Here is a 26,028-nt window from a genome sequence, read left to right as displayed (position 1 = left end):
TGCCCATTGTTTGTATTTTTTCTTCCTATTGATTTGAAGAGTTATTTATACACAAGTTTTTCTTTTTCCTTTAGAAGCAAAATCAAGGAATTTATCTGGTTCTATAATTTTCTTTCTTTCTTTTTTTTTTTTTTTTAATAGACGGGGTCTTGTTCTGTAAGCCAGGCTGGAGTGCAGAAGCACGATTGTAGCTCACTACAGTCTCCAATTCCTGGGCTCAAGCAATTTTCCTGCTTCAGCTTTCCTAGTAGCTAGGACTACAGGTGTGTGTCACCACCAGCCATGCTTTCATAATTTTTTTTTTTTTTTTTGTAGAGATAGAATCTATGTTGCTCAGGCTGGTCTTGTACTCCTGGCCTCAGTGATCTTCCTGACTGGGCCTCCCAAACCACTCGAATTCCAAGTGTGAGCTACCACGCCCAGCCTATCTGCTGGTTAAGTTCTTTAAACAGACCAGGTAAAATGGAGGTTTTAATATCTAGATTCTCATGTATATCTGTGTAGTTTTATTAAAGTCCTCTCCTCTTGTTCCTCATTACTCTTTCATAGTAATAAAAAGCAGCTCACTTCAGTCACTTCAAATCAAAACATAGTAATACAGAATTAAAAAATGAAAACAAGTTCTTGGAATTAATCATTTATCACAAAGTGAACAATTTCAATTCTTAAACATACAACCATCACTTTTCTTCATACTAACTCAAAATGAGTAAAGAGAATTTTATTCAAACTTTACAAATATCATTTACATTTAGCCTGAGATTAAGCATGAGAAAGTTCCACCTGAAGTTAGACTTCATTGCCCAGTTAAGCATCTGAAAATAAAGCTGAGAATGAATATACATCATCAAACAAAGCATTCCAATGAAGTCTGACAATGGATTGTGACACAAACCGAACTTTAATTTGCTCTGGTCCATATGATCTTCAGAGCCTAAAAGTTCCTATTTTTTTAATAATGATGGAAAAATATCTGCAAATGACAAATGCATGAAGGTGTGACCAGATGCAAAATTTCAGTTCCACATTTCTACAGCAGCTGCTTTAGGCGACCATTAAAAAACAACTCCCCAATCCTTATTGTTCAACGTGTACTTGACAACATGTGGCAGCATGGTACAGTTTACGAAGTTTATAAATATCAGTACCTGTAATAAAATATAAAATACTGAGTATCCCTTTTTCAAATATTAAGTCTCTGAATGCTTCATTCATCCTTTGGTTTCAAACCCATACAATGCACTCATATTACATTGTAGATTTCGCATGGAGACAGAACACTGTACATCTGTTGGGGAAGGTGAGGTGCTGTGGGAATACCAAAGCACTACATCATAGAAAGTAAACGTTGAAGCAAAAATACTTTCTGAATATATACTGTACATTATGTAAACACACATTCAGAATAAGAATCAACACAGGCCAAAATATTGTTTGTTAGGACACCAGAATCTTCCTTCTTTTAAATCACACACTGAAGATGCTTTTTGTTAAGAAAAAGAATGGAGTCTGTTCCTGTATTTGCTTATGTGCTTAGATATCTAGGAAATGAGTAATTATTACATTCATTTGCTAACGGTTTATCCTCTGCTTAGTTGGCTGGCTGTTGCAAACACGGAATACAGAACTATTTCAGTCCCTGTTTTTCATTTAATACTAGTTAAGTAATATATAATTAATTCATCTTTATTAAACCATATTAGTAATATAAATAGATTACATGAAGCAGTGAATTTCAAAATTTGTGCAGGGGAAACTAGTTGATAATTTGTTTCCAATAAGGCTAGTAGCAAATAATTACTACAAAGTTTGTCCAAGCTAGTAGTGAACCCCTGATTTAGCAGGTTGAATCAAAGTGTATAGTTAGGTAATTCTAATTCCTCTATTACTGTGCAAATCTAGAATTTCCTATGTAAAAGAGAGTGCTGGCAGCATCAAAGCCCTGTAATAAGAGTATGTAATACTGATTAGAATTTGAAATGCAGAGAGATTGTATGAAGAAATGTGAAGGTCTTAATGATGGTATCACAGCAACGGCCTCAGAATTCCCTTGGTGAAACAGAAACTAAAATCATTATTCAATAATCTTCTGAGCCAAAAGCCTAAGTTGGAAGCAAGTGATTAAGACACAAAACCAAATATGCATTTCATATGACCATATGCAAGAATTTCAAGCTTTATGTCAACATTCTGTACCAGCACCAGCCCCTCTGAAAGGAAAAAGTATAGTCATGACTGTCCATCCCTTTTCAAAGCTTCCAGTCTTTGAAGGAGTGCGTTTCCAAATGCTTCCCGGTAGGCAGGGCTGAGTGTATCCAACAAGGAGTAGACTGTTTCGTGGTAGGGAGTCTGTAAATGATCATCCACCTGGTCAAAAGCATAGCCTACCACCTACAAGAGAAATGCAACAGTGAATTCATCAGTTTTCATCTTGGTACAGAAAGCAAAAACCAACGGTTTACGTGAATAATCATCCTTTTTAAAAATATATATATTTTTTCCTAGCCATGGGACCACCAGAGATACATGGGTAATTATCAAATGAGACTATTTCTCAATCAAAGTCAGAGTATGTACATTTTAAACAAAAACTTTAATACTTGAGCAACGTGTAATATATAACACAGAAACACCAATAAAATGCTCCCTACAGATTTTTTTTCAAAATTTAAAAGGTTTTATTTACTTCTGAGTCTCAGAGTAATGTAGAGAATTTGAAAAGCTACACGAAAACAGTATTTCATTTTCATATTACAAAACATACATGTATTATTTACCTATTTAATTCCACATATATTGAAGGTCCACTATATTAAGTACTGTAATAGGTAATACAGCATTAGTTCATATTTTTATCATTATTTATTTTGTATTCCTTTTATACATTGAATTCTATAAATTATTCCTAATGATTTAGTTTTAATGTTATTAATTTTAACAATTATTTTATTAATAATTGGTTTAATAATTAGTTTATTAGTTTTTATAACTGCTTAGCTTTATTACTAGTAATCTGAAAAGTCAATTCCACTTAATATATTTCTTATCTGACAGGGAATGAATGCTCAACTCTGTGAGATAAAAGGGAGTGTTATTGCGTTTTTTTTTCTTGGCGGGGTACACTATTTCTGGAGGAATTGCAATACCAGGTCGATGTGAGGAGTGAACAGAGCAAGAGCCTATTCTATCTCCCTTCTCCAAAAATCCATTTACTATACTATCCTTGGATAGAGGACCTAACAGATATTAAATTGATAAGAAGAGATACTACAACAGACCTTAGCCAAAAGGCAAAGAAGTGATGTGTGGGTTTTTTTTTTTTTCTCCTGTGAACACAGCTACAACTTTTCTTTTTGACAGGATTATAAAGTGTGTAATGGTTCACCAGCACAACATGGGGCAAAATTTAGTTTTTGCTGACTTGACTAAAGTCTGTAAATTTCCTATATAAATCCTAAATTTTTATGACATCTATTTAAGCCATAGGAATGAAGTTTATGTTAGAAATAGAAGCTGAGTGGTTTTTTTTAATGAAAAGCAGAGGCAGACACCTAAGGAAAATGAATCACACCTCTTCAGATCCATGCTCAGTGACTGCACTCTACAGTGGAGTACAGTTCAGTCTCACTTCTTCCTCTTATGTCTGCTAGACTGTGATCTTCCTGGTGAACATACATCATGTCTTATTCATGGTTTGATTTTCAATTTGCTGATGCAGGATAGTAGCTTAATAAATGTTAACTGAATCAGACTGAAAAACAAACAAATATTTGGGTACCTACTACATGCCAGGTTTTACAAATGGTTCAGGTATTTCTGTATCATACAGTCAAATAATCATTCCCCAAATCATTTTAAGATTTTCATAATCTCTAAGTTAATTAAGAAGCAGGAACTCTCAGGGTTAGACAGACTCACCCAAGATCATTAAAATTCACACTTAAGACTGCACTGCTGACTCTCTAATCAGAACTCCTTCTACCTCTCCACAGCCAACTTAGAATTTAACAAACACAAGACAGAGTTAGTTTACCTGGGTCACTTACCTCTACTTCTGATTAAAGATCCATCTCTAAACACTAGGAGCTTTTAGTACAAATTTAAGGATGTGGAAAGGAGTGCACGAAAATTAGTTAATTCAGGTACTACACTTAAAGTTAAGCAGCGATCTTTGTGGCAGCTGTGAGGGAACTGAGGGCAGTACAAATGCTGGTCTTGCACTTTGCTCTATCAAGGAGTATACAGTATACATGACTCATCTCCAACAAACTGAATCCAGTGAAATAAAGAGATATTTATGTACTTAACATAATATTATGTGACATTCTTACTTGCTTAGGCAGGCCTTGCTCACCACCTTATGATAATGTACAATTACTTTGAACAAATATAGAAACACAGAAATGTATGATGTTTGCCAAGAGTGAAGAGTTATTGATTAGGAAGGTTAAAACTAAATTTTACATTTTCTAATGTCCATCCCTTTGTTCAGTAGGTCAAAGGTTTTTATAAGTTTTTTTTTCAGAAGAGTCTCTTTGTGTACCCAGGCTGGAGTACAGTGGGCCAGTCACAGCTCACCACAACCTCGAACTCATGGGCCCCCTCCTAAGCCTCCCAAGTAGTTGGGATTACAGGCAAGTGCCACCATGTTGGGCTAATTAAAACATATATATATATATATAGAAGAAACAGGGTCTCGCTATGTTGCCCAGGCTGATCTTGAATTCTTGGCCTAAAATGATCCTACTAGCTTGGCCTCCCTAAGTGTTAGGATTACAGACAAGGGCCACCAGGCATGGCCTACAGTTTTGTTCTTTTTTAATTAAAAGTTGCTCTCTGGTGATGTTTTCTACTATTCTAAACTCATGATTTTCGTGTAAACAATGGAAAGGTTAATCTGCCTAGAAGAGCTCTCATAATAAAGAGATACTTGTAATAAAGGGCTAATAGGACACCACTGGAAATCTGGGGGTGGAATGTTCTGCTCTGATTTATTTCTGATCTGGAAGACAGTGTTGTCAAGTATGTTATTTTAACAGAAGAGACATTTCTAAGAGGTTGACAAAGATCTTTTCAACACAATGACTGCAAAACCCATCAATGCAGACAATGTATATATAATTTTGGTGAACACATTTAGTTATAGATGAGAAATAAATTAGTTTTGAGGGTCATGATTAAAACAAAGTCGCACCCTGCAAATAAAATGTTTTTCAAAAAAATTCAGTTTCCCCATATTGATCAAAAGACTGAAATTAATAAAAATTTCTAGATAAAAAGTGTTCCTTAAAAAAATTTTGGAAGCTACTGAATATCCAGTTCCTAGTTAACACTCTTCCCCTCCCCACTCACCCCTCTTTTTAATAAAGTGGTAAAGACATAATTTTTTTTTTCTAAAAAGAAAAGTGAGTTACCTTAAGCCCCGCTTCAGTGAGCTCTAGGCAGTATCTGTTTCTCTCCTTTGTTTCCACATTGATATAGGCCACATCATCTGCACAGCGCAGGCTTTTCGAGACAAACATGTTGTTAACAGCAAAGAGAACATCATTTACAACTGCTTCAGCTTCTAGCCTCATGTCTTTCATGTCAGTTCCTTCAAAACCATTGAGCTCTGAACCATCTTCGAATCCTGCCATACTGCTTAGCTCCATGGGATTACAATCTGTTTCCATTCTATAAAAAAGCAGTTATAAAATTTCTTTATAAAAGACATTCAAAATATTACATTTGATTAAAATTAGCTATGCCTTAAAACTGCTACTTAGCACAATACACTAGCTAACAATTTTTAGCAAAAATACTATCTAAAAACATTTCTAGTGGTTTCTCACAGCAAAATCATAGACCTCCTATAGATTTTCAAAAAAAGGATCTCCCTTCTTCACTTACCCTCAAAAGGTCAATTTCCATACTGATAAGCATTTAGAACATTACGGTTTTTTAAAGCTATATTGAATAATGCAGCAGTAACAATCCTAGCACATATTAAAAAAAATAAATATGTAATTATTTCTCTAGGAAAGAAATTTAGAACCAAAATTGCTGAGTCAAAGGACATACTTATTTTAAATTTGAATAGATACTGCCAATTTACCCTTCAGAAAAAGAATGTATGACTTACACTTCACTAACAGAATATGAGACTGTACTCTTTTTCACCTCTTTCCAATTCTTTTAAATTTTTGCCAATTTAAGAGGCAAAGAATGATAGCTCATTGTTTTAATAAGTATTTCCTTGAGTAAACATCTTTTTGGATGTTTATAGGATATTTTTGGTTCTAAGATCATATAGTTGAAAAAGCAAAAATGGAAATGAATCTAAATTGTATGAAATCAGAGAGCAAGCCTTTACCTACCACAGTACACTACCTCTCAGTAGTTCCTTTTATGACTTCTGGATTGGGGTTTTGCTCTAGGCCTACCCCATCCCATGATTACATTTTAAAAATCCCCTAAATTGCCTTGTAAATTCTCATTCTATCTGCATTTAACTCTTTGATCCATCTGGAATTTATTTTGCATAACTTTATTTCCCAGATAGACAGCCAACTGTCCCAATACCATTTACTGAATAACTCATCTTTTCACTACTAATATGAACTGACCCAAATGTTCTATTTTAAAAAATATTATTTCTAATTTCTCATGCTAACTTGATCCAATATTACTGCCAGGCTGCTATGTGGTTTTAGCTTTTCTTCTGTGACTGGGGTTAAAATGGATCTTCCTGGCTATGTGTATCTTAGGCAATTGTATTCTTACAATTTGAAATGTATGAATGAGAAAAGTTAATGAATGTGAAAGTGCTCTGGAATGTAAAAAGGGCTCTATAGAACAAGCTATTGTGAGCTATTGCGCTTTTTACTTGGCAGGTTTTAAAAGTAAAGTTTCATTTCTCTGATACGGATGAAGCATCTGCCATTGTGAATGAAGCATAACTCTTCATTCTTTCGCATATTCAATCAACATTCATTTCCTACCTACTTGAGCACTGTGGTCAAGGTCTAGTCTGACCCCCTCACCACACTGCAGTTAGACTAGACCAGTAATAAACTCACTGTATTTTAAGAGACAAGGTCTCACCATGTTGCCCAGGCTAGACTGCAGTGGTTATTCACAGGTGTGATCTTCGTGCACTAAAGCCCAGCACTCCTGTGCTCAAGCCATCCTGCTACCTCAGCTGCCTGAGTAGTTGGGACTACAGGCTCGTGCCACCACACCTGACCCTTAAATGCATTTTTAGAAGGAGTCTCAATTTTTTCCTGACAATATGGACAATACTTATAAGCATATAATTTAAACTATTTATCTGGTATATGACAATGTCCGTTGCTATTTCCAAGTTACTAACTCATGCCCTATTTGTGTAATATTCAAAATCCCTTAAGGTAGTGACATTCGAAATCCTTTAAGCTGGTTATTAGAATTATCTGCAAGAGCTTCTAAAATTATAGATACATTTTCCTCACTACAGAAAAACAAAATCAAAATCTCTGAAAGACACGTTATTTTTTTCAGAGCTCGAGTCATTCTGCTGTGCAGCCACTGCTCTGAATTATCAGCAAAAATCAGCTAAATGTCATTTGCACATTATAAAAGTCAAAACTACTTGCTGAAGGCAATTTATAATAACATACATAAAGCTATTTCAAAAAATTACATAGCAAATATATAATGTATTCCTCCAATCCTAGTTCGATTAATGATATGTTTTAAAGATTCTTAATCTTGTCTCTCACAGCACTTTACAAAATTAGTCCCTCACTACAAACAACAGAAGGTTAATTATAAAATTACCAATTATTGCTGGAGCAATCTGTCGGGTAATTGAAAGCTCAAATTGACTTATTATATAGGAAAAACACTTGGTTTTCCAAATTTTACCTTATTCTAAAAATAATCAATATACTGTTTAAGATTATATTCGGTTTTATATATACAAAATGAGCCCTTTCTTTTTTACATAGTTTTGAAGATTTAGAAATGACTGTCTACTATAAATCTTGACACCATGAATATCAAACATCTTAATTTTGCTAAAGTTGTCAAGTACTTCAATTAGAGATGTCAGAAATAATAATCATTACACAAAAAGATGTTTGTATGAGACAGTTTTACATTTATAAAGCTTTTTTTTCTTTTTTGCAAGAGTCTAATTCATTGCAATTAGGACCTTAATAATGCAGAAAGATCAAGAATCCAGTAGTTGAATGGAAGAACTCCTCACAGGTCAGTGAAGTAGGTCACCAAACAGTTGTAATAATCAGCATCAAGCTGCAAAGAGGAGGAAGATACCTTTCCTAAGACTGAACTTTTATGACACTTTCCCTGAAATGTCTCCGAATAACATAAAATTCAGAACTTTTGATAATATATATAAATTAAAATAATGGTACATTATATAAATAATATTTTTAGCTATTATTTTAAGGTATGATTACAACTTCTTTTTTTGTTGGTTGAAACAGATTCTGGATTATTTACCAATATCCTTTTCCCTGCCTAATACCACACATATTTTCCAAGGGCAACCATAATGCCCCCTTCCTGCACTAAGAAAACTAACCAAGAAATTTGGCTGAGGTTAACTCCAACCTCCAGATACAAACTGTTCCAAACTAACTAATACGCGAAATTCTTCCTGTCACTTTATTTATTTTTTTGAGATGGTGTCTTACTCTCTCGCCCAGGCTGGAGTGCAATGATGTGATCTCAGCTCACTGCAATCTCCACCTCATGGGTTCAAGCGGTTCTCCAGCCTCAGCCTCCAGAGTAGCTGGGATTACAGGCCTGGCTAATTTTTGTTTTTTTTTTTTAAAGCTGAGATGGGGTTTCACCATGTTGGCCAGGCTCGTCCCAAACTCCTGACCTCAAGCGATCTGCCCACCTTGGCCTCCCAAAGTGCTGGGATTATAGGCATGAGCCACCGTGTCTGGCCTTCCTGGTCACTTTAATCCAGAATAGTTCAGTCACAGCACACAGCCCCAGCTGTTCCAGGCAGCCATGTCAGCCATGTTGAGATGGGGCCACTGGCCCAAGCATGATGCTGATGACAGAAAAACAACAGACTCAAGAGATTTACAGAGAAATGTAGCCAGAGCCTATTCTGGTTTCCCAACCTTTGCACTTCTCAGTTATTGAAGCCAACAAATTCCCATTATCTTACTGGCAACAGAAAGCATTCTACTGCATTTAGGAGTCTACCCATAATGAAAGGCAGTGATTGATTTAGCTCTACAACAGCCCCAGGTAAAAAGGTTTAGAAAATGGACCTCAGATGATGATGGTGATGATGATGAATATTTTTGTGCCTGTCATGTAGAAAGTACTTAATAAAAGCTTTGTAGAATCTGGATATCAATTAGTTTCCTATTGCTACCACAACAAATTATCAAATTAGTGGCTTAAAATAGCACACATTTATTCTCTTACAGTTCTGGGGATGAGAAGTCTAAAAGCAACATTCCAGCAGGTCTGTATTCCTTCTAGAGGCTTCAGGAAGGAGTATGTTTCCTTGCCTTTTCTAACTTCCAAACGACATCTGATTTCCTCAGCTTATGGTAACTTCCTCAATCTTTAACATACATGAAAACATTCAACGACTTCTTTTTCTGCCCTTCCTTTTTTGTAGTTATTTATTTATGAGACAAGATCTTGCTGTTGCCTAGGCCATAGTACAGTGACCCAAGAAAAAGTATTTATTTATGATTGAATGAGACAGGATCTTGCTGTCACCTAGGCCATAGTGCAGTGGCACAATCTCAGGCTCAAATGATCCTCCCACCTCAGCCTCCCAAGTAGTTGGGACTACAATGGGTGCCATCATGCCCGGGTAATTCTACTTTTTGAGACAGGGTCTTCCTATGTTACCCAGGCTAGTCTTGCACTCCTGGGCTCCAGCAATCCTTCCACCTTGGTCTCCCAAAATGCTGGGATTACAGGTGTGAGGCACTGTGCTTGGCCAGTTTATTTTCAATAAACACATTTGATGGGCAACATAAGGTGCTAGGCAGTTTACATGCTTCTCTTAAAAGGAGGCCCAGAGTACTTGCCAAGCCCACTGCCTTCTCTGGAAAGGTTTCTGCATCACAGGACTCATGCTTCGTATTTTAATTCTAGCATCATCATAGCAAAATGTGCTGGGGATGAGTATTTCAATTAAAAGCACCATCTCAAGGTTGGCAAGGGGTTTATTTATGTCCTAAGTCAACAGCTTTGTCCAACTACTTGATTCTGCATGGTGGCCTAATCAGATTCTCTCTCAGGGAGTTTGAAAAGAGCCAAAAACCATGAAGTCAGTTAGCTGGCGATGATAGAAGTTACAGAGGCAGAGCAGTGAGCAACTAGGTTGCTATGTCGACAGACATTTGAGAAGCAGCTTCCACATTTTGGATTATGTACCCCAATAGGTCAAAATATTTTGAATAGACACACCTTATTATAAGCATTTATAGACATACTCTACCACAATTAAAGTATTTAAGACATATAAATACACATTTAAACAGAAGGTAAAGATGGAATATAGATATATTTTCTGCTCAAAGGATTATCTATCTGTGCACCTGACTAGAGGCCCATACCATTGAGGATGAGGAAATACATGCCCATTTCAGTGAAGGAACAACCACTAGAATTACTATTGACACTTTAGAACTGCCATTAGGTTACCAGAAGGGTTGACTCATCAATGTGAATCTTGTAAAAATCTCTGGTTTCCCTTTTTGTACATAAAACAATTTATCATCACATAAGAAATTCTAGATGAATAGAACTTTCTGTGATGATGGAAATGTTCTTTACTGTTGCCCTCCAATACAGTAGCTACTAACCATCTAAAGTCTGGCTACTGTGATGGAGAAACTGAATTTTAAAATTTATTTAATTTTGGTTCATTTAAATTTAAACAGCTAGTGGCCACTGTATCAGATGGCACAGGTCTAGACCTCTGTGAAAACTTGCAGATAATATGATAATAAGCAGAGTTTATACTAAGGTTGAAAAATCTCAGCAGATATAAAGGCACTGAATCAAATTTTATATATGAGTAGCAAAATTTGGAAATTGAGATACAACTGAATCCTAACTACTGTATGTAAAGGAATCAATCATTACTTTTTCAAACAGTAAAAACTAATGAATTATTATCCTGTTTTATAATCTTATCTATTTGGATTCTAAGTTTATTAATCAAATATCATAATCTACTCTGTACCTACATATCCAGCATTTTTTTAAACACTAGAATACTTTTTTAAAAATTATACTTTTTTTTTTTTTTTTTGAGACGGAGTTTCGCTCTTGTTACCCAGGCTGGAGTGCAATGGTGTGATCTCGGCTCACCGCAACCTCCGCCTCCTGGGTTCAGGCAATTCTCCTGCCTCAGCCTCCTGAGTAGCTGGGATTACAGGAGCGTGCCACCATGCCCAGCTGATTTTTTGTATTTTTAGTAGAGTCGGGGTTTCACCATGTTGACCAGGATGGTCTCGATCTCCTGACCTCGTGATCCACCCACCTCGGCCTCCCAAAATGCTGGGATTACATAAAATTATACTTTAAGTTCTGGGGTACATGTGCACATTGTGCAAGTCTGTTACACAGGTATGCACATGCCATGGTGGTTTGCTGCTTCCATCCTCACTTCATCTACATTAGGTATTTCTCGTAATGTTATCCTTCCCGAATCTCCCTACCCCCTGCTATCCTTCCCCTAGCCTTCCCACCCACAACAGGCCCCAGTGTGTGATGTTCCCCTCCCTGTGTCCGTGTGTTCTCATTGTTCAACACCGACTTATGAGTGAGAACATACAGTGTTTGGTTTTCTGTTCTTGTGTCAGTTTGCTGAGAATGATGGTTTTCAGCTTCATCCATGTCCCAGCAAAGGACAGGAACTCATCCTTTTTTATGGCTGCATAGCATTCCATGGTGTATATGTGCCACATTTTCTTTACCTAGTCTATCACTGATGGGAATTTGGGTTGGTTCCAAGCCTTTGCTATTGTAAACAGTAAAGCACTAGAATACTAATAAGAGATGTCTACAGGTAGCTTGCAGTCTAATTTGGGAAATAAGACAGGCACATGAAATGAAGTATTTGTACAAATACTAATGCCATAGAAACACATCATAATTATTTCCCCAAAATGTACTTAGTTGTGAGCGGCAGATAATTCTAGAAAACAATATGTCTTGGTCCTATTACAAACTCTATCACTAAACTTGTATGAACTTGAGTTGGCCACATAATCTCATTGGTCTTATGAAGTTCTCATCTACAAAATAAGGCAAATGGGCAGAAAATTCTTTACTGTTCTAAGAGCTATAACATTCTCTTAGAACAGTAAAGATAGGGCTTGACAAAGGGTCCAGGTCATTCAAAACTGGTCTGGAATGAGCATGAATGAATAGTTATAAACAAGCAAAAAGGTCTTGAGAATTGTGAAGGATTTTGCATAGGGAACAAAGCATAAGCAAGGGTCGGCACAGGGTGTGGCAGGAACTAGCCTGGTTAAAATACAAGGATAGGCAGGGATGGCCAAATTTGACATTGTGCTGACACCTAGAGAGAGAAATTTGATTTTGATATAATAGGCTGTTTTAAGGTCTTGGGAATGGAAATACAAATATCTTTTTATTTAATATGGGTTGCTTATTGGCAGTATGCAGGGTGGTCCTGCTTTTTTATGCACCTGGCAATCTTTTAACTGGGGTGTGCTATGGTATGAATGTTTGCCCCCTCCAAAACTCACGTTGAAATTTAATTTCTAGGCCAGGCGCGGTGGCTCAAGCCTGTAATCCCAGCACTTTGGGAGACCAAGGCGGGTGGATCACGAGGTCAAGAGATCGAGACCATCCTGGTCAACTTGGTGAAACCCTGTCTCTACTAAAAATACAAAAAATTAGCTAGGCATGATGGCTCGTGCCCGTAATCCCAGCTACTCAGGAGGCTGAGGCAGGAGAATTGCCTGAACCCAGGAGGCGGAGGTTGCGGTGAGCGGAGATCGCGCCATTGCACTCCAGCCTGGGTAACAAGAGTGAAACTCCGTCTCAAAAAAAAAAGAAATTTAATTTCTAATGCAACGTGGCAGCACCAAGAAGTGAAGCCTTAGGAGGTGACTGTGTCATGAGTGGTCTACCCAAAGAGTGGATTAATCCATTCATGGACTAATGGTTTCATGGGTTATCATGCAAGTAGAACTTGCAAGTGATAAGAAGAGGGGGAAAGAACTGAGCCAGCAAATTCAGTCTCCCTCGCTATGTAATGCCCTGTGCCACCTCAGGACTCTGCAGACTCCCCACGAGTGAGAAGGCCCTCTCCAGATGTGACACCTCTACCTTGGACTTCTCAGCCTCCATTACTATGAGAAGTAAATTTCTTTTCTTTATAAATTATCAAATTTCAGGTACTCTGTTATACGCTTCTCTGTTAAGAGAAGTATGTAAACTGCCTAGCACGAAAATGGACTAAGGGTGTTTAGACCCCTTACATTTAATTTGATTACTGTAATTACTGATATAGCTGAGTTTGAATTTGCTATCTTGCTACTTGTTTTCTTTTAGTCTCATCTGTACTTTACTCCCTTTCCCTTATTTTCCTCCTTGCTTTTGAACTGACCACCTTTTAGGATTCTTTATATCTTTTAGTTCTTATTAATTATATTTTTTGTTGTATGTTTTTGGTGGTTGCTTTAAAGCTTATAGTATACATCTTTATCACAGTACACTTACAATTAATATTATACTACTTCATGTATACAAACTTTACAAGAGATTTTGCTATTTTTGCCATATATTTTACTTCTACATAAATTATAAACTTCATAATATTATTTTTGCTTTAAACAGTCAATTATTTTTCAGAGAGATTTAGGTAATAAGAAGTATTTCATACGTAACCATATAATTACCATTTTTGGTGCTCCTTCATTTGTACTGATCTATATCTACATATATGATCTGTATAATTTTCCTTCTGCCTGAATAACTTCTTACAACATTTCCTATAGTGTAGGTCTGCAGTTGACGAATCCTTTCATTTCTGGTTATGTCTGAACTAGTCTCCCTTGCACCTTCATAGCTGAAAGATATTTTTGCTGCATAGAGAATTATAGGTGGACAGTAATTTTTTTCTTTCAATATGTTTAAATATGTTTCTTTCAATATGTTTAAATATGTTTCTTGGGTACAGTGGCATGCACCTGTAGTCCTAGCTATTTGGGAGTCTAAGATGGAAGGACTGCTTGAACTCAGCTCATGACCAGTGTGGGCAAAAGCGTAAGAGCCTGTGTCTCTAAAATAAAAAAAAAAATTAAAAAGATGTTTCTAGACTATCATCTTGCTTGTATTGTTTCCAATGAGACATTTGATGTTACTGATATCTTTGTTCCTCTTGGTGTAGATTTTTCATGCTTCTTTTCCTTAGGTTTCATTGGGATTCTGGAATCTGTAGGTTTACAGTTTTCAACAAATTTGGAAAATTGCTGGCCATTATTTCTTCAAACATTTATGTGTCCCTACTCTCTTTGGGGACTCTAATTTTATGTATATTAGTCCAAGTGAAGGTGTCCTATTCCCCACTGTTGTATTTATTTTTTTCACTGTTTGATTTTGAATTGTTTCTACTCGTATGTCTTCAAGTTTGCGAATCTTTTCTTCAGTATCTGTGTCTTTTAATCTTTTAAACATATTTTCCATGTCTTTGCTCAATTTGCTCAATCTTTTTCATAGCATTTTGAACATATAAAATACAGCTGTAATAACTGTTAAAATGTCCTGCCTACTAACTTCAAGTTTTATTTCTGGTTAGTCTCAATAAATGGATTTATCTTCTCAATTATAGGTTACATTCTGCTGCTTTGCATGCCTGGTCACTTCTGATTGGATGCAGATATCCTGAATTTGGAGCCGGATGCTTTTATATTATTTTAAATATTATTAAATTCATTTTGTTAGACAGATGGTGAGAAAAAGTTTAAAAAGTAATAAATATTACTGAGCATTGTCCTTGGGAGGTAGTTATCTGGAAATAGCTTGATCCTTCTAGGTCTTGCTTTTAGGCAGTACAAGAGCTGCATTTAATCTCTAGTTAATTTTGTCCCATTACAGAGTCAAAAACTTTCTGAGTACTTTACCCAATGCCCTATGAATTAGGAGGGTTTCCATTCCATATGGTAAGAATGGGAATTATCCCTGGTCCTAGTTTAGCTCAGAAAATTGTTTCCTTTAATTCTTACATTTTTTTTTCATGGAAGGACAGTTATGATTATTAAACACATGAAAATATATTCACAGTTAGAAATCATAGAAATAATTAAAATGAGGTAACATTTAACATCTTGCAGAGCAGTAAAACATTTTCCTTTTTGAGTCCATGCATAAAAAATTTTCTAAATCAAGTTATTATTGAGGATGCAGAACAGAGAACATTTAGACACTGAGTGGGAGTGTAAACTGGCACAACACTTTGGGAAATGATTTGATATTATCCAATAAAGATGAAAATCCAGCAATTTACTCTCCAAAGAAATGTGATGTATAATTTTCTTATCACCTTTGCTTGAGAAAGTCTCAAAGTCAGTATGCTCTAATTCTTTTTTTTTTTTTTTTTTGAGACAAGAGTCTCGCTCTGTTACCCAGGCTGGAGTAGTGGTGCCATCTCAGCTCACTGCAATCTCAAGTCTCCTGGGTTCATGCAATTCTCCTGCCTCAGCCTCCTGAGTAGCTGGGGTTACTGATGCCTGCCACCATGTGCGGCTAATTTTTGTATTTTTATTAGAGATGGGTTTTCACTAAGTTGGTCAGGCTGGTTTCAAACTCCTGAGTTTAAGTGATCCACCCACATAGGACTCCCAAAGTGTTTGGATTACAGGTGTGAGCCAACTCATCTGGCCCCTCCTCTAATTCTTTTTGGTAGTTCTTTCCCCAGCCTAGGGCAGTGAACTCACAGCCATCAATCAGTATTCAGCTGTAGGCTAAAGGGAGACCCTCTGTACATCTTCAGAGTCCTTGCTTTCTGTGAAGCTATTTACTTTCTAGTACTCTGTCCTAGCTGCCTTGACCTTCTTGGGTTCCTAGCTCCATGTCCTCAATTCAGGGAGGCCATCAGGCTTTACTTGGATTCTTCTTTCCAGGGCCATGCCTGGAGAATCTCTAGGCAATACACTGGGGCAACAGGCTCACCGTATTTGTATGTTGCTTCTCAGGGATTACTGCCCATTACCTGATGCTCAAAAGTCTTGAAACCATTGTTTCATATATTTTGCCCATTTCTTCTTTTTTTTTGAAATTAAGGTGAGAGGGTCCTTGTTAGTCTGTCTTGGCCATGTAATCCCAATAATCAGTTCTGAGCTAACTTAGCAAGCCTATTTCATTGGTTTCTCTTTCATTGACTTTGGTCTCTCCTATACTACTCCGAACCAGCTTTTACCATCTTGCTGTTAACTTCATTATTAAATACATTTTTGACACAGGCTCACTATATGTTTTTAACTTAAAAATGTATTTTAACAAAATACTTTGAAGACTTATAATCCTCTAAAATTCAGCTCAGACAAACCTATTTCAGGATTCTATAACTGATCTCAAGATGGTCGTCCATCACTATATCTCCCTGAATAGTATCTCTACTTTGGTACTGCTGTACTTAAGCTTCATGGCAAATAATTTTTGTGTCTGTACTACTAAAAACCCATGAAAATGGGAGTGTGTTCCAGCACAGTGTCTGGTATAAAGCAGAACTTCACTGAATATTTTCTAAATGAATAAAACACAGAAAAAATTCTAACTCTCTGTTTCTCAAGACTGATACTCAGCTCTGTGACTAAGAGTATACAAAGATGCAGGACAAACATGGCAGATGTTCTTGGAAAATACACATCACTGTTACTATATCAATATCAGGAAATATTACAAAACTGCCTAGAACTTTAAATACAAAGTACACGAATGTTTGGATGTCTCAAGCCACATCCTCTTTTGGTTATATCCCTACACATCTATAGTTTCCTTTGCCTCTAAATCTAAAAGGTACGTTTAAATGAGGAATATTTGCATGAAAAATCAGCTTGAGAAGTATAGCCCTAACCCAAGGCATTAATTCAACAAGGTGAAAATTTTAGGCACTGTGCCTGGCAGTTAACAAGCAGAGGCAGGAGCTGGTAAAAGGGCACAAGGTAAGGGCTGAGGTTAGGCTTTAAAATAATTATTGATAGTTTTGGCAGGGTGTGGTAGCTCACGCCTAAAATCCCAACACTTTGGGAGGCTGAGGCAGGTGGATCACTTGAGGTCAGGAGTTCAAGACCAGTCTGGCCGACATGGCGAAACCCCATCTCCACTAAAAATAGAAAAATTTAGCCGGGTGTGGTGGCACATTCCTGTAATCTAAGTTACTAGGCTGGCTGAGGCAGGAGAATCTCTTGAACCTGGGATGCAGAGGCTGAAGTGAGCTGAGATCGCACCACTACATTCCAGCCTGGGTGACAGAGTAAGACTCCGTCTCAAAAAAAAAAAAAAAAAAAAAAAAAATTGATAGTTTTAATTTTTTAATATTGTAATTTTCCTATGGTGAAAAGGAAATGTATTATGTTTTCAACAAGAAAAAAACAATTTAAAAATTGTGGTATTTTGGGAGTATAAAGTATAGGAAGCAGAAATCCTAGAGAAGCCAGGTTATTATTCAGACACTTAAAATAACTGGTAGCATCAGTTACAGATAAAACAAGAGTTCTGAATTTATCTGCATTTCCAACAACTGTTTTGAAAGGAAAGATGAATAAAGTTTATTAATTATTATCAGCAACATTAAGAATTTAGGCAAGCTAAAACCTAATTTAACCTTTGTTTTCTGTAATACATAACATTTAATCTGTTTTCAATAGCTTAGAGATGTATTTATTTTGAAATAGAAAATTTTAATTCACAATCATGTATAGTATCACAAATATAAAGTGTAATTCAGTAAGAATGGCTATTTTCCCATGTATACACTGGTTTATAAAATTACTCTGCACCCCATTTTCAGCAAGGACAGAGGTATATATATTTAGTAATTATAAATCTGGACAACAGAATTGTATTATGCTTATCTTAGTCTGTTTGTATTGCTATAAAGAAGTATCTGAGGCTCAGTCATTTACAAAGAAAAGAGGTTTATTTGGCTCATGGTTCTACAGGCTGTACATGAAGCAGTGCGAGAATCTCCAACGGCCTCCAGCTGCCTCCACTCATGGTGGAAGAGGAGCCAGTGTGTCAAGATCACACAGCGAGAGAGGGTAGGGGTGGGGGAGACAGACAGGTAGGTAGGTAGGTAGGTAGAAGGTAGGTAGATAGATAAAATAGATAGAGAGGAGGAGAGTCAGGTACTAGGTAGGTAGGTAGAGACGATAGATACATTAGATAGATAGATAGATAGATAGATAGATAGATAGATATAGAGGAGGAGAGTCAGATAGATAGATATATGAGGAGAGGTAGGCTCTTTTCAACAACCAGTTCTGTCAGAAACTGAATGAAAACTCACTCATTCTTGGGAGAAAGACACTGAGCCATTCATGAGAGATCCCTATCTCTCGCCCCTCTACCTGGCCCCTCCCCGCCCTGCTCCCACCCCGATCCAAACACCTCTCACCAGGCCCCATCTGCAACAATGCAGATCAAATTTTGACAAGAGACTTGGTGGGGCCAAACAAACCCTACTCAAACCACAGCCTTCCACTCCTCGCTTCTCAAATCTGATGTCCTTCTCACATTCAAAATACAATGGTTCCATCCCAATAGTCCCCGAGTCTTGTTTTGTTCCAGCACCAACTTAAAAGTCCAAAGTCTCATGTGAGACTCAAGGCAAATTCCTTACAGCTATAAGCCTGTAACATAAAAAAACAAGTTACTTACTTCCAAGATACAATGATGGAACAGTCATTGGATAAATGCTGTTTTCCAAAGGAAGAAATTGGCCAAGAGAAGGGTAAGAGGCCCCATGAGACTCTGAAACCCATCAGGGCACACATTAACCTTAAAGTTCCCAAATCTCCTTTGAGCATGTCCTACATCCTGGGCACAGTGATGTGAGGGGTGGGCTCCCAAGGCTTTGGGCAGTCCCATCCCTATGGCTCTCCTGGGTGCAGCTCACGTGGTTGCTCTCATGAGTTGGAGTCAAATGCCTGTGGCTTTTCCAGGATGACGGTGCACACTGCCAGTGTGCAATTCTGTGGTCCCCATGGCAACCTTGTTCCCATAGCTCTACTAGTTAACACTCCAGTGGAGACTCTGCATCAGGGCTCCAATTCCACATTTCTGCTTGGCACTGTCCTAGCAGAACATCTCTGTGACACCTAGGCCTTCTGATACACCGTCTAAAATCTAGGTGGGAGCTGCCAAGCCTCTGCCACTCTTGCATTCTGTGTCCTGTAACACACAGAAGCTGCAAAGGCGACAGCTTGCAGCCTGAGCAGTACCTGGAGTCCTCTTAAACAGAGGGGGAGCTGGAGCAACCAGGATGCAGGGAGCACATGCCAAGGTGGCACAGAACAGTTGTGCCCAAGGCTTTGACCATGGAAACCATTCTTGGTCTTCTAGGCTTCTGGACTTGTGATGAGAGGGACAGATTAGGAGATTCCTGAAATGTCTTGAGGGACTTTTCCCCATTGTCTTAGCTATTCGCACCTGGCTCCCTTTTATCTGAACTAACTGGATTCTTCTGAAAATGCTCTTTCCTTCTTTAACACAAGGCCAGGCTGCAAATATTTCCATATTTTATGCTCTGCTTTACTTTTAATTACAAATTCCAACTTCAGGTCATTCCTTTCCTCCCATATTTGATTGTGAGCTGTTAAAAGCAGCTATGCCACTTCTTGAACCCTTTGCTGCTTAGACATTTCTTATACCAGATACTCTAGGTCATAACTCAAGTTGGGCCTTCCACAAAGCCCTAGGGCATGGAGGCAATGCAGCCAAGTTCTACAGTGTAACAACGGTGATGTTTGCTCCAGTTCTCAATAAGATCCTCATTTCCATCTTATTTCTCCTCAGCATGGCCTTTACTATATATATTTGTATCAGCACTTTGGTCACAATCATTTAACCAATCTCTAAGACATTCCAAACATTCTTTTATCTTCCTGTTTTCTGAGCCCTTCAAGCTCTTTCAACCTCTCCATTACCCAGTTCCAAAGCTGTTTCCACATTTTCAAGTCTCTTTATATCAACATCCCACTTTAAATACCAATTGTCTGCCTTAGGTGCTTCCACTCAAGACAGAAGGGGAGCCAGCATACGCATATCCCATGGTGAAAGGAAGGAGGTAGGGAGAAAGGAAGGGGGAGAGGGAGAAAGAGAGGGAGGGGGGAGAGGAAGGGAGAGAAAGAGAAAGAGAAAGTGAGGAGGTGCCAGGTTCTTTTCAACAACCAATTCTCAGTGAACTAAGAGTGAGAGCTCACTGGGTCTCAGGAGAAGGGCACTGGGCCATTCAGGAGGGATCCGCCACCACAATCCAAACACCTCCCACCAGGATTTACCTCTAACACTGGGGATCAAATTTCAACAAGAGGCTTGGTGGGGCAGAACAAACCCAAACCATAGCAGTGCTTTTGTTGATTAATGAGGGAACTCAGGATGAAGAAACACAGTGTTAATTTGAGTTTTAAAAACTGTAAATAAGCAAAAACACTGGCTGGGTGCTCTGGCTCATGCCTGTAATCCCAGCACTTTAGGAGGCCAAGGTGGGTGGATTGTTTGAGTCCAGGAGTTTGAGACCTGCCTGGGCAATATGGTGAAACCCTGTCTCTACAAAAAAATATAAAAATTAGCTAGGTATAGTGGCACAAGCCTGTAGTCCCAGCTACTTGGGGGCTGAGGTAGGAAGATCACTTGAGTCTGGGAGGTTGAGGCTACAGTGAGCAATTGTGCCACTGCACTCCAGCCTGGGTGACAAAGTGAGACTCTGTGTCAAAAAAAAGGTTGGGGGCGGGGAGAGCAGCAATACAACTCTGTAAACCTTTCCTTCAAAACCAGAAACTATAAATGAGCCTCCAGTAAAAGACCCTTAAAAACTGAATGTTGAAAAAAAAAATCCAGGTTATTAGTTTCTCATTTCTATATAATACTGTAAAAAATAAGTATTATTTAGCACTCTATTTAAAGTACATTCTAACAAACATAAATCAATATCTAAAGAGACATTAAAAACCTCTCTGCTTTCCCTTTAAACTCCAAATAGTAATATCTGTTTATAATGAAGAAACAAAAATTGAAATACCTTACAGTTGCTATTATTTATTCTGGTAGATTGTATTACCTGCTTAAAACATCATACATAAATTATTTAAGAACCAGCTCTTTTCTCCATTTGTTGGCATAATTTTTGGGTGATGTTAGTATTTTTGGAGGATTCATAAAACTGGTTATTATGACACTGATTACTAAATCCTTTATTCTTTACTTCTTAATTTATTAGACTACTTTGTTTCATTACGAGTTCAGAGCATCAAAGAGCTTTGTCCTTGATGACAAAAAAATGGGCACAGAAAGACAGTCACATATATGTAGCCTGACAAAAGAACAGGGCCAGAAAGATTTCAAGAGCAGTACAGAGATTGCAAATTTTCACTCTGAAAGTCTGACCTTTCAGCTGACATTGTAACAGTCAGCTGAGGGCAGGATACAGTATCTTATTCATGATTATCTTTATTTGTATCTCACACCACAACCTGGAAAATCCTCTCAATGTGAACAAGAAGTGGCCAGTAAGGTGTGATGGTTAACAGGCTCTCAAGCTGGCTGACAGGGCTAGAATCTTAGCTCAGCCACTTAATTTACTCTGTGACTTGAGAAACGATGTTTTAATCTTTCTCAGTTATATATTTCTTCTCTTTAAAATGATGGCAAGTGATATTTAGAGAACCAAATGAGTGAATATGAAAAGTGCTTAGAATTGTGCTGGGCCAACAGCTCAAGAAATGTAATCTATTATATTAAAAGTATTTAACACTATCTTTCAAGAAGAAAAGCCTGGCCCTGAAACTCAAGCCATGTGGCTCCAAGTAGGTGCTGTTCACATTATGTAGGGGAGTGGCTGCTGCTATGTTGTACAATTCTTCTAAGAGCCGTGAGGCATGCAGCTCTGATGGCATATGCCTGTTATCTCAGGTGCAAGTCATTAAAAAAGATCAAATACATCTCCTTGGCTTTTCTTTCATTTCCCATGTTAACGGATTTCTCTGAAGGACTATTATTTTGACATGACCTATTTAGTCTCTGGTATACAGTGTCTCACCTGTCACTTCAAACTTTTATATAAATTCTTAATAGGCTGATAATATTCGGTTGGGTAATTAAATATTTTTTAAATTTATTTTTATTTTTTGAAATAAGGTCTTGCTCTGGCACCCAGCCTGGTCCCAAAATCCTGGTCGCAGGTGATCCTCCCGCTTTGGCCTTCCAAAGTCCTGGAATTACAGGGGCATGTCACCACACCTGGCCAGGGTAATTATTTTCATCTTTGTGAGAAATAGACAAGTTCCTTTTTAAAGTTTCCTTTCTTGTCAAATTCTAAGTGTGCTAATAACTTTGTTAAGCCCTGTCCTATGTAGCTGTTAGTCATGCCATCCTTCTAGGCATGTAGTACATTCTATGTTCTTGTACTTTAACCAAGATATCTGTGCTGGATGTGCTCACAGGCATGTCCCAGCTCTCCACTGCTTTTACCTGTTCAAAAAAGTTTTAAGTTGTTAGCCAATCGGGTTTTAGTTTAGATTGTGAGGTCTGGCTCCAGCCAACAGAGATCAGACACAGCAGTAAGGACGATCCCAAATGCGCAAGGGACAAATTTGTCTGTTTTCCTTTGTTCATTGTACTCTTGTGGCACAATGGCTAGTGAGGGTACCCTTCCTGCAGTCCGGGAAGTAAAAATTGTGTTGCTGAAAGATCCTTTGTCCCAGTGCTAATTTTTCTTTGCAGCACTGAGCATCTATTTCCAACAATTTTCCTCAATTAATGCAAGGTGTTAACATTCTGTGACAGGTACTTTGTCTTTGACAAAACACAAAAACAGCACTGTGATTTGGGATGAGTTTGTACCCTATTTAAGCGAAAGGTATCATAATGACAAGTCGTAAACCTTAACATTTATACTGAATTTCTCCTAGAAAGCATTAAGGTTACAAGGTAACACAAATACTCTGAATAGAGCATATTTGTTATTGAAAAACCTTCCGTTTTAATTTTCCTTTCTGATATTTAAAATTGTAGGCATTCTATGGATAGCCTGAATGCAATCCTATATTGAAAAGAAAACCACTCATTTAATAGGTGCTGAAAGAGGTCCAAATCATATCTATTTGTCAGAAGTCTAGTTCAAACCTTTCAAGGTCTAATTTCTTACCAAATAAGACCCCACCTTTGACTTTTTATATCACCTTGCTTATATTCCTTCTATGGCAAATATTAGAATTATTATTTGCAAACACACCTTATCTTCAAACAATATCCAGAATCCAACTGCTTCTAACTAACCCTCTTCACTGCTACCACTTTGGTAATCCTCGTATTACTGCGATATCCTTCTAACTGGTTTTGTTGTTTTCACTCTAGCACTCCAACCTCCACACCAGACTATTCTTAACACAGCAGTTAGCATGATCCCATAGAAACTTAAGGCCATATTATGTCACTCCTCTCCCAAATCCATCTCACCCAGAGTAAAAGCCAAAATTCCTTTTTTTTTGAGACAGAGTCTTGCTCTGTTGCACAAGCTGGAATGCAGTGGTACGATCTCGGCTCATCACAACCTCTGCCACCTGGGTTCAAGCGATTCTCCTGCCTCAGTCTCCCAAGTAGCTGGGATTACAGGCACACGCCATGACACTAACTTTTTGTTTTGAGACCGAGTCTCGCTTTGTCGACACCCGACTAATATTTTATATATTTTTGGTAGAGACGGGGTTTCACCATGTTGGCCAGGTTGGTCTTGAACTCATGACCTCAAGTGATCCACCTGTCTTGGCCTCCCAAAGTGCTGGGAATACAGGCGTGAAGCACTGTGCCCGGCCCCAAAGTTCTTATAATGGCCTACAAAGCCCTACATGATGTGCTTCCTCTGCACCTCCAGCCCCCAACCCCCAACCGCTCAGCTTCTACTTTCTTTCACTCATTCCTGATGTTCCTTAAACTCGCCAAGCATTCTGTAACAGGGCATTGCACCTGCTGTTCCCCATGCTTGGAAAACAACTCTTCCAGGTATACATGTGCCGCACTTTCCAGCTTTCTCCCAAGTTTCTGCTAAAATGTAATCTTTTTGAATAAGAGAGTTTCCCTTACCATCTCATATAAAAATGGCAAGTCCGTTCTCTGTTCCCCATCTCCATTTTTACATTGCTTTCGCTTTTCCAACAGCCCTTATCACCACAATGCATATTAGTCACTTATTTATTGTATGCTTCACCTCCCATCAATAAAATGTAAGCTTCAGGAAGGTTCTTATCTGTTCATTGTATCGCCAACACCTAGAACAGTGCTTGGCACATAGAAGGCAATCAATAAGTATTTAAAGAATAAATGAACAAACCTTCCACTTTATTATTATTAAGAGGCGGGGTCTTCCTCTGTAGTTCAGGCTGGAGTGCAGTGGCATGATCATAGCTCACTGCAGCCTTAAACTCCTGGGCTCAAGTGATCCTCCTGCCTCAGCTCCTAAACTAGCTGGGACCACAAGCAGGCACCACCATGGACAACGACCTTCAACTTTATAACACAGACTCCTTGAAGGTTCTGCTTGATTCCGGACACTTTTCACATCAACTGTGGTGCCTTTCATTTAACAGACCTAAATAAATATTTCTGAATGAAGAAGAGCCAGGAAATTTAAGTTACTGAGAATACTGGGATAAGTCTACAAAGAATGAGGGGAATCAACAATTCAAGCAACTGCATATAGAGCACCCTGGTTCTAAAACGAAAAGGTGGTTGTGGAAAAGGCAACCAGATCTTTCTCCACCTACCAACATTTTGGGCTGTATTTCCAAGGCATTCATGAAAGTTACCGAGATAGTACATATTTCACTCTTTAAATTGGTCGTCTTAATTCACTGTGATTAAACAGCTGTATGTTTCAGGACTGTTCAGGTTCGTGCCCTACTCATCACAAATCCATGCACTTAAGATTTTAATCCGCTCACACTCGGCAAAGGAGGCAACGTAGGCTCGGGGAAAGCAGTGGCCGGCTCAAGGTGGCTGGGCTAACTGGTGTCAGTGCCAAGATTCTAACCCAGGACATCTGGCTTCTGGGCCACCGAACATCCGCACCCAGGCCTGGTGAGGTTGACTAACTTAAAAGCCAGCTCCGCCTCTGCAGGAGTTGCCTCCCAAAAGGCAGAAATACGATTGCGCAGACTGCCAGAACAGCCCAAGTTCCTCACCCAGGTTTCCGCGGGGTCAGGAGCCTTTAGCATTCCTCAAGGAATGCAGCTTTGCCCACAGATGCTTCCAAAACCCAAGTTTCCTGATGGTTGGTATGACACACCCAGGATTAGGCGAGCGTATGGGAGCAGCGCTCTGCAAACCGCAGGCGAACGGCGACGAGGAGGAAGCCTCGGAAACAATACCTGCAGGAGGCGGGGGACGAAGAACTTGCTGACTCTGGGCACCGGTCAATACTCGGGCGCGGGCGGGCTCGAGAGGGGCTCCAGTCCTTCCCGCGGAGACGGCGGCGCCCCAAGTGTGCGTTTCCGGGGCGCCGGGGTCTCGGTGGGGCCGGGAGAGGCAGGCCGGCCGGACCCGCCCCCAGACCCTTCTGAACCCGGGCGGGGGCCCCCCCGCAGACTATCGCCCCTCTCGGCCCAGCCCGCTGCGTGGCGTCGCCTCCCCGTCCGGAAGGCCCCACGGCTCGCCGGCGCCCGGAGCCCATAGCCCTTCTCGGCGGCCGCCCCCTAGCCCGCAGCCTACCCGGCAGCCACTCACCTGCGCAACCGGCGTCCTCTTCTTCCTCCCTCCAGAGGCGACTGGAGCCGGCCCGCGGCGCCGCCCCCTCCCTCCCCGCCC

General features: G+C 38.9%; 1 protein-coding gene and 1 non-coding gene across 5 annotated transcripts; both read right to left on the bottom strand.

Annotated features, from left to right (window-relative positions):
* Window positions 1-882: 882 nt before the first annotated feature.
* On the bottom strand, window positions 883-26,026 carry GSKIP (GSK3B interacting protein). 4 transcript variants are annotated; one of them, XM_074393573.1, is made up of 4 exons: window positions 25,948-26,014; window positions 8,174-8,274; window positions 5,415-5,673; window positions 883-2,391 (listed from the first exon to the last, which is right to left on the bottom strand). In XM_074393573.1, exons 3-4 carry the CDS (start codon window positions 5,670-5,672, stop codon window positions 2,230-2,232), a joined length of 420 nt encoding a protein of 139 aa, XP_074249674.1. In that variant the 5' UTR covers window position 5,673; window positions 8,174-8,274; window positions 25,948-26,014; the 3' UTR covers window positions 883-2,229. The 4 variants fall into 4 exon arrangements, with proteins under 4 accessions (XP_074249674.1, XP_074249675.1, XP_003928888.2 ...); XM_074393574.1 differs by lacking the exon at window positions 8,174-8,274 and adding an exon at window positions 25,407-25,592 and having other exon boundaries at window positions 25,948-26,001; XM_003928839.4 differs by lacking the exon at window positions 8,174-8,274 and having other exon boundaries at window positions 25,948-26,026.
* Window positions 3,113-3,303, bottom strand: LOC120364218 (U2 spliceosomal RNA). The gene has a single exon (XR_005579552.2). It is a non-coding gene; the product is annotated as a U2 spliceosomal RNA (small nuclear RNA).
* Window positions 26,027-26,028: the final 2 nt, after the last annotated feature.

The sequence above is a fragment of the Saimiri boliviensis genome, chromosome 2 (assembly GCF_048565385.1).
Source record: "Saimiri boliviensis isolate mSaiBol1 chromosome 2, mSaiBol1.pri, whole genome shotgun sequence".
Taxonomy (NCBI): Eukaryota; Metazoa; Chordata; class Mammalia; order Primates; family Cebidae; genus Saimiri; species Saimiri boliviensis.
The sequence above is the reverse complement of the archived record's forward strand: the minus strand, read 5'-3'. Positions and strand labels throughout refer to the sequence as shown.

Excerpts from the sequence above, each read along its gene's own strand:
- GSKIP (XM_003928839.4), bottom strand. The coding sequence starts at position 5,672 with ATGGAAACAGATTGTAATCCCATGGAGCTAAGCAGTATGGCAGGATTC. Across the intron at positions 2,392-5,414 it reads TCACTGAAGCGGGGCTTAAG|GTGGTAGGCTATGCTTTTGA; the intron begins GTAACTCACTTT and ends TTTCTCTTGTAG.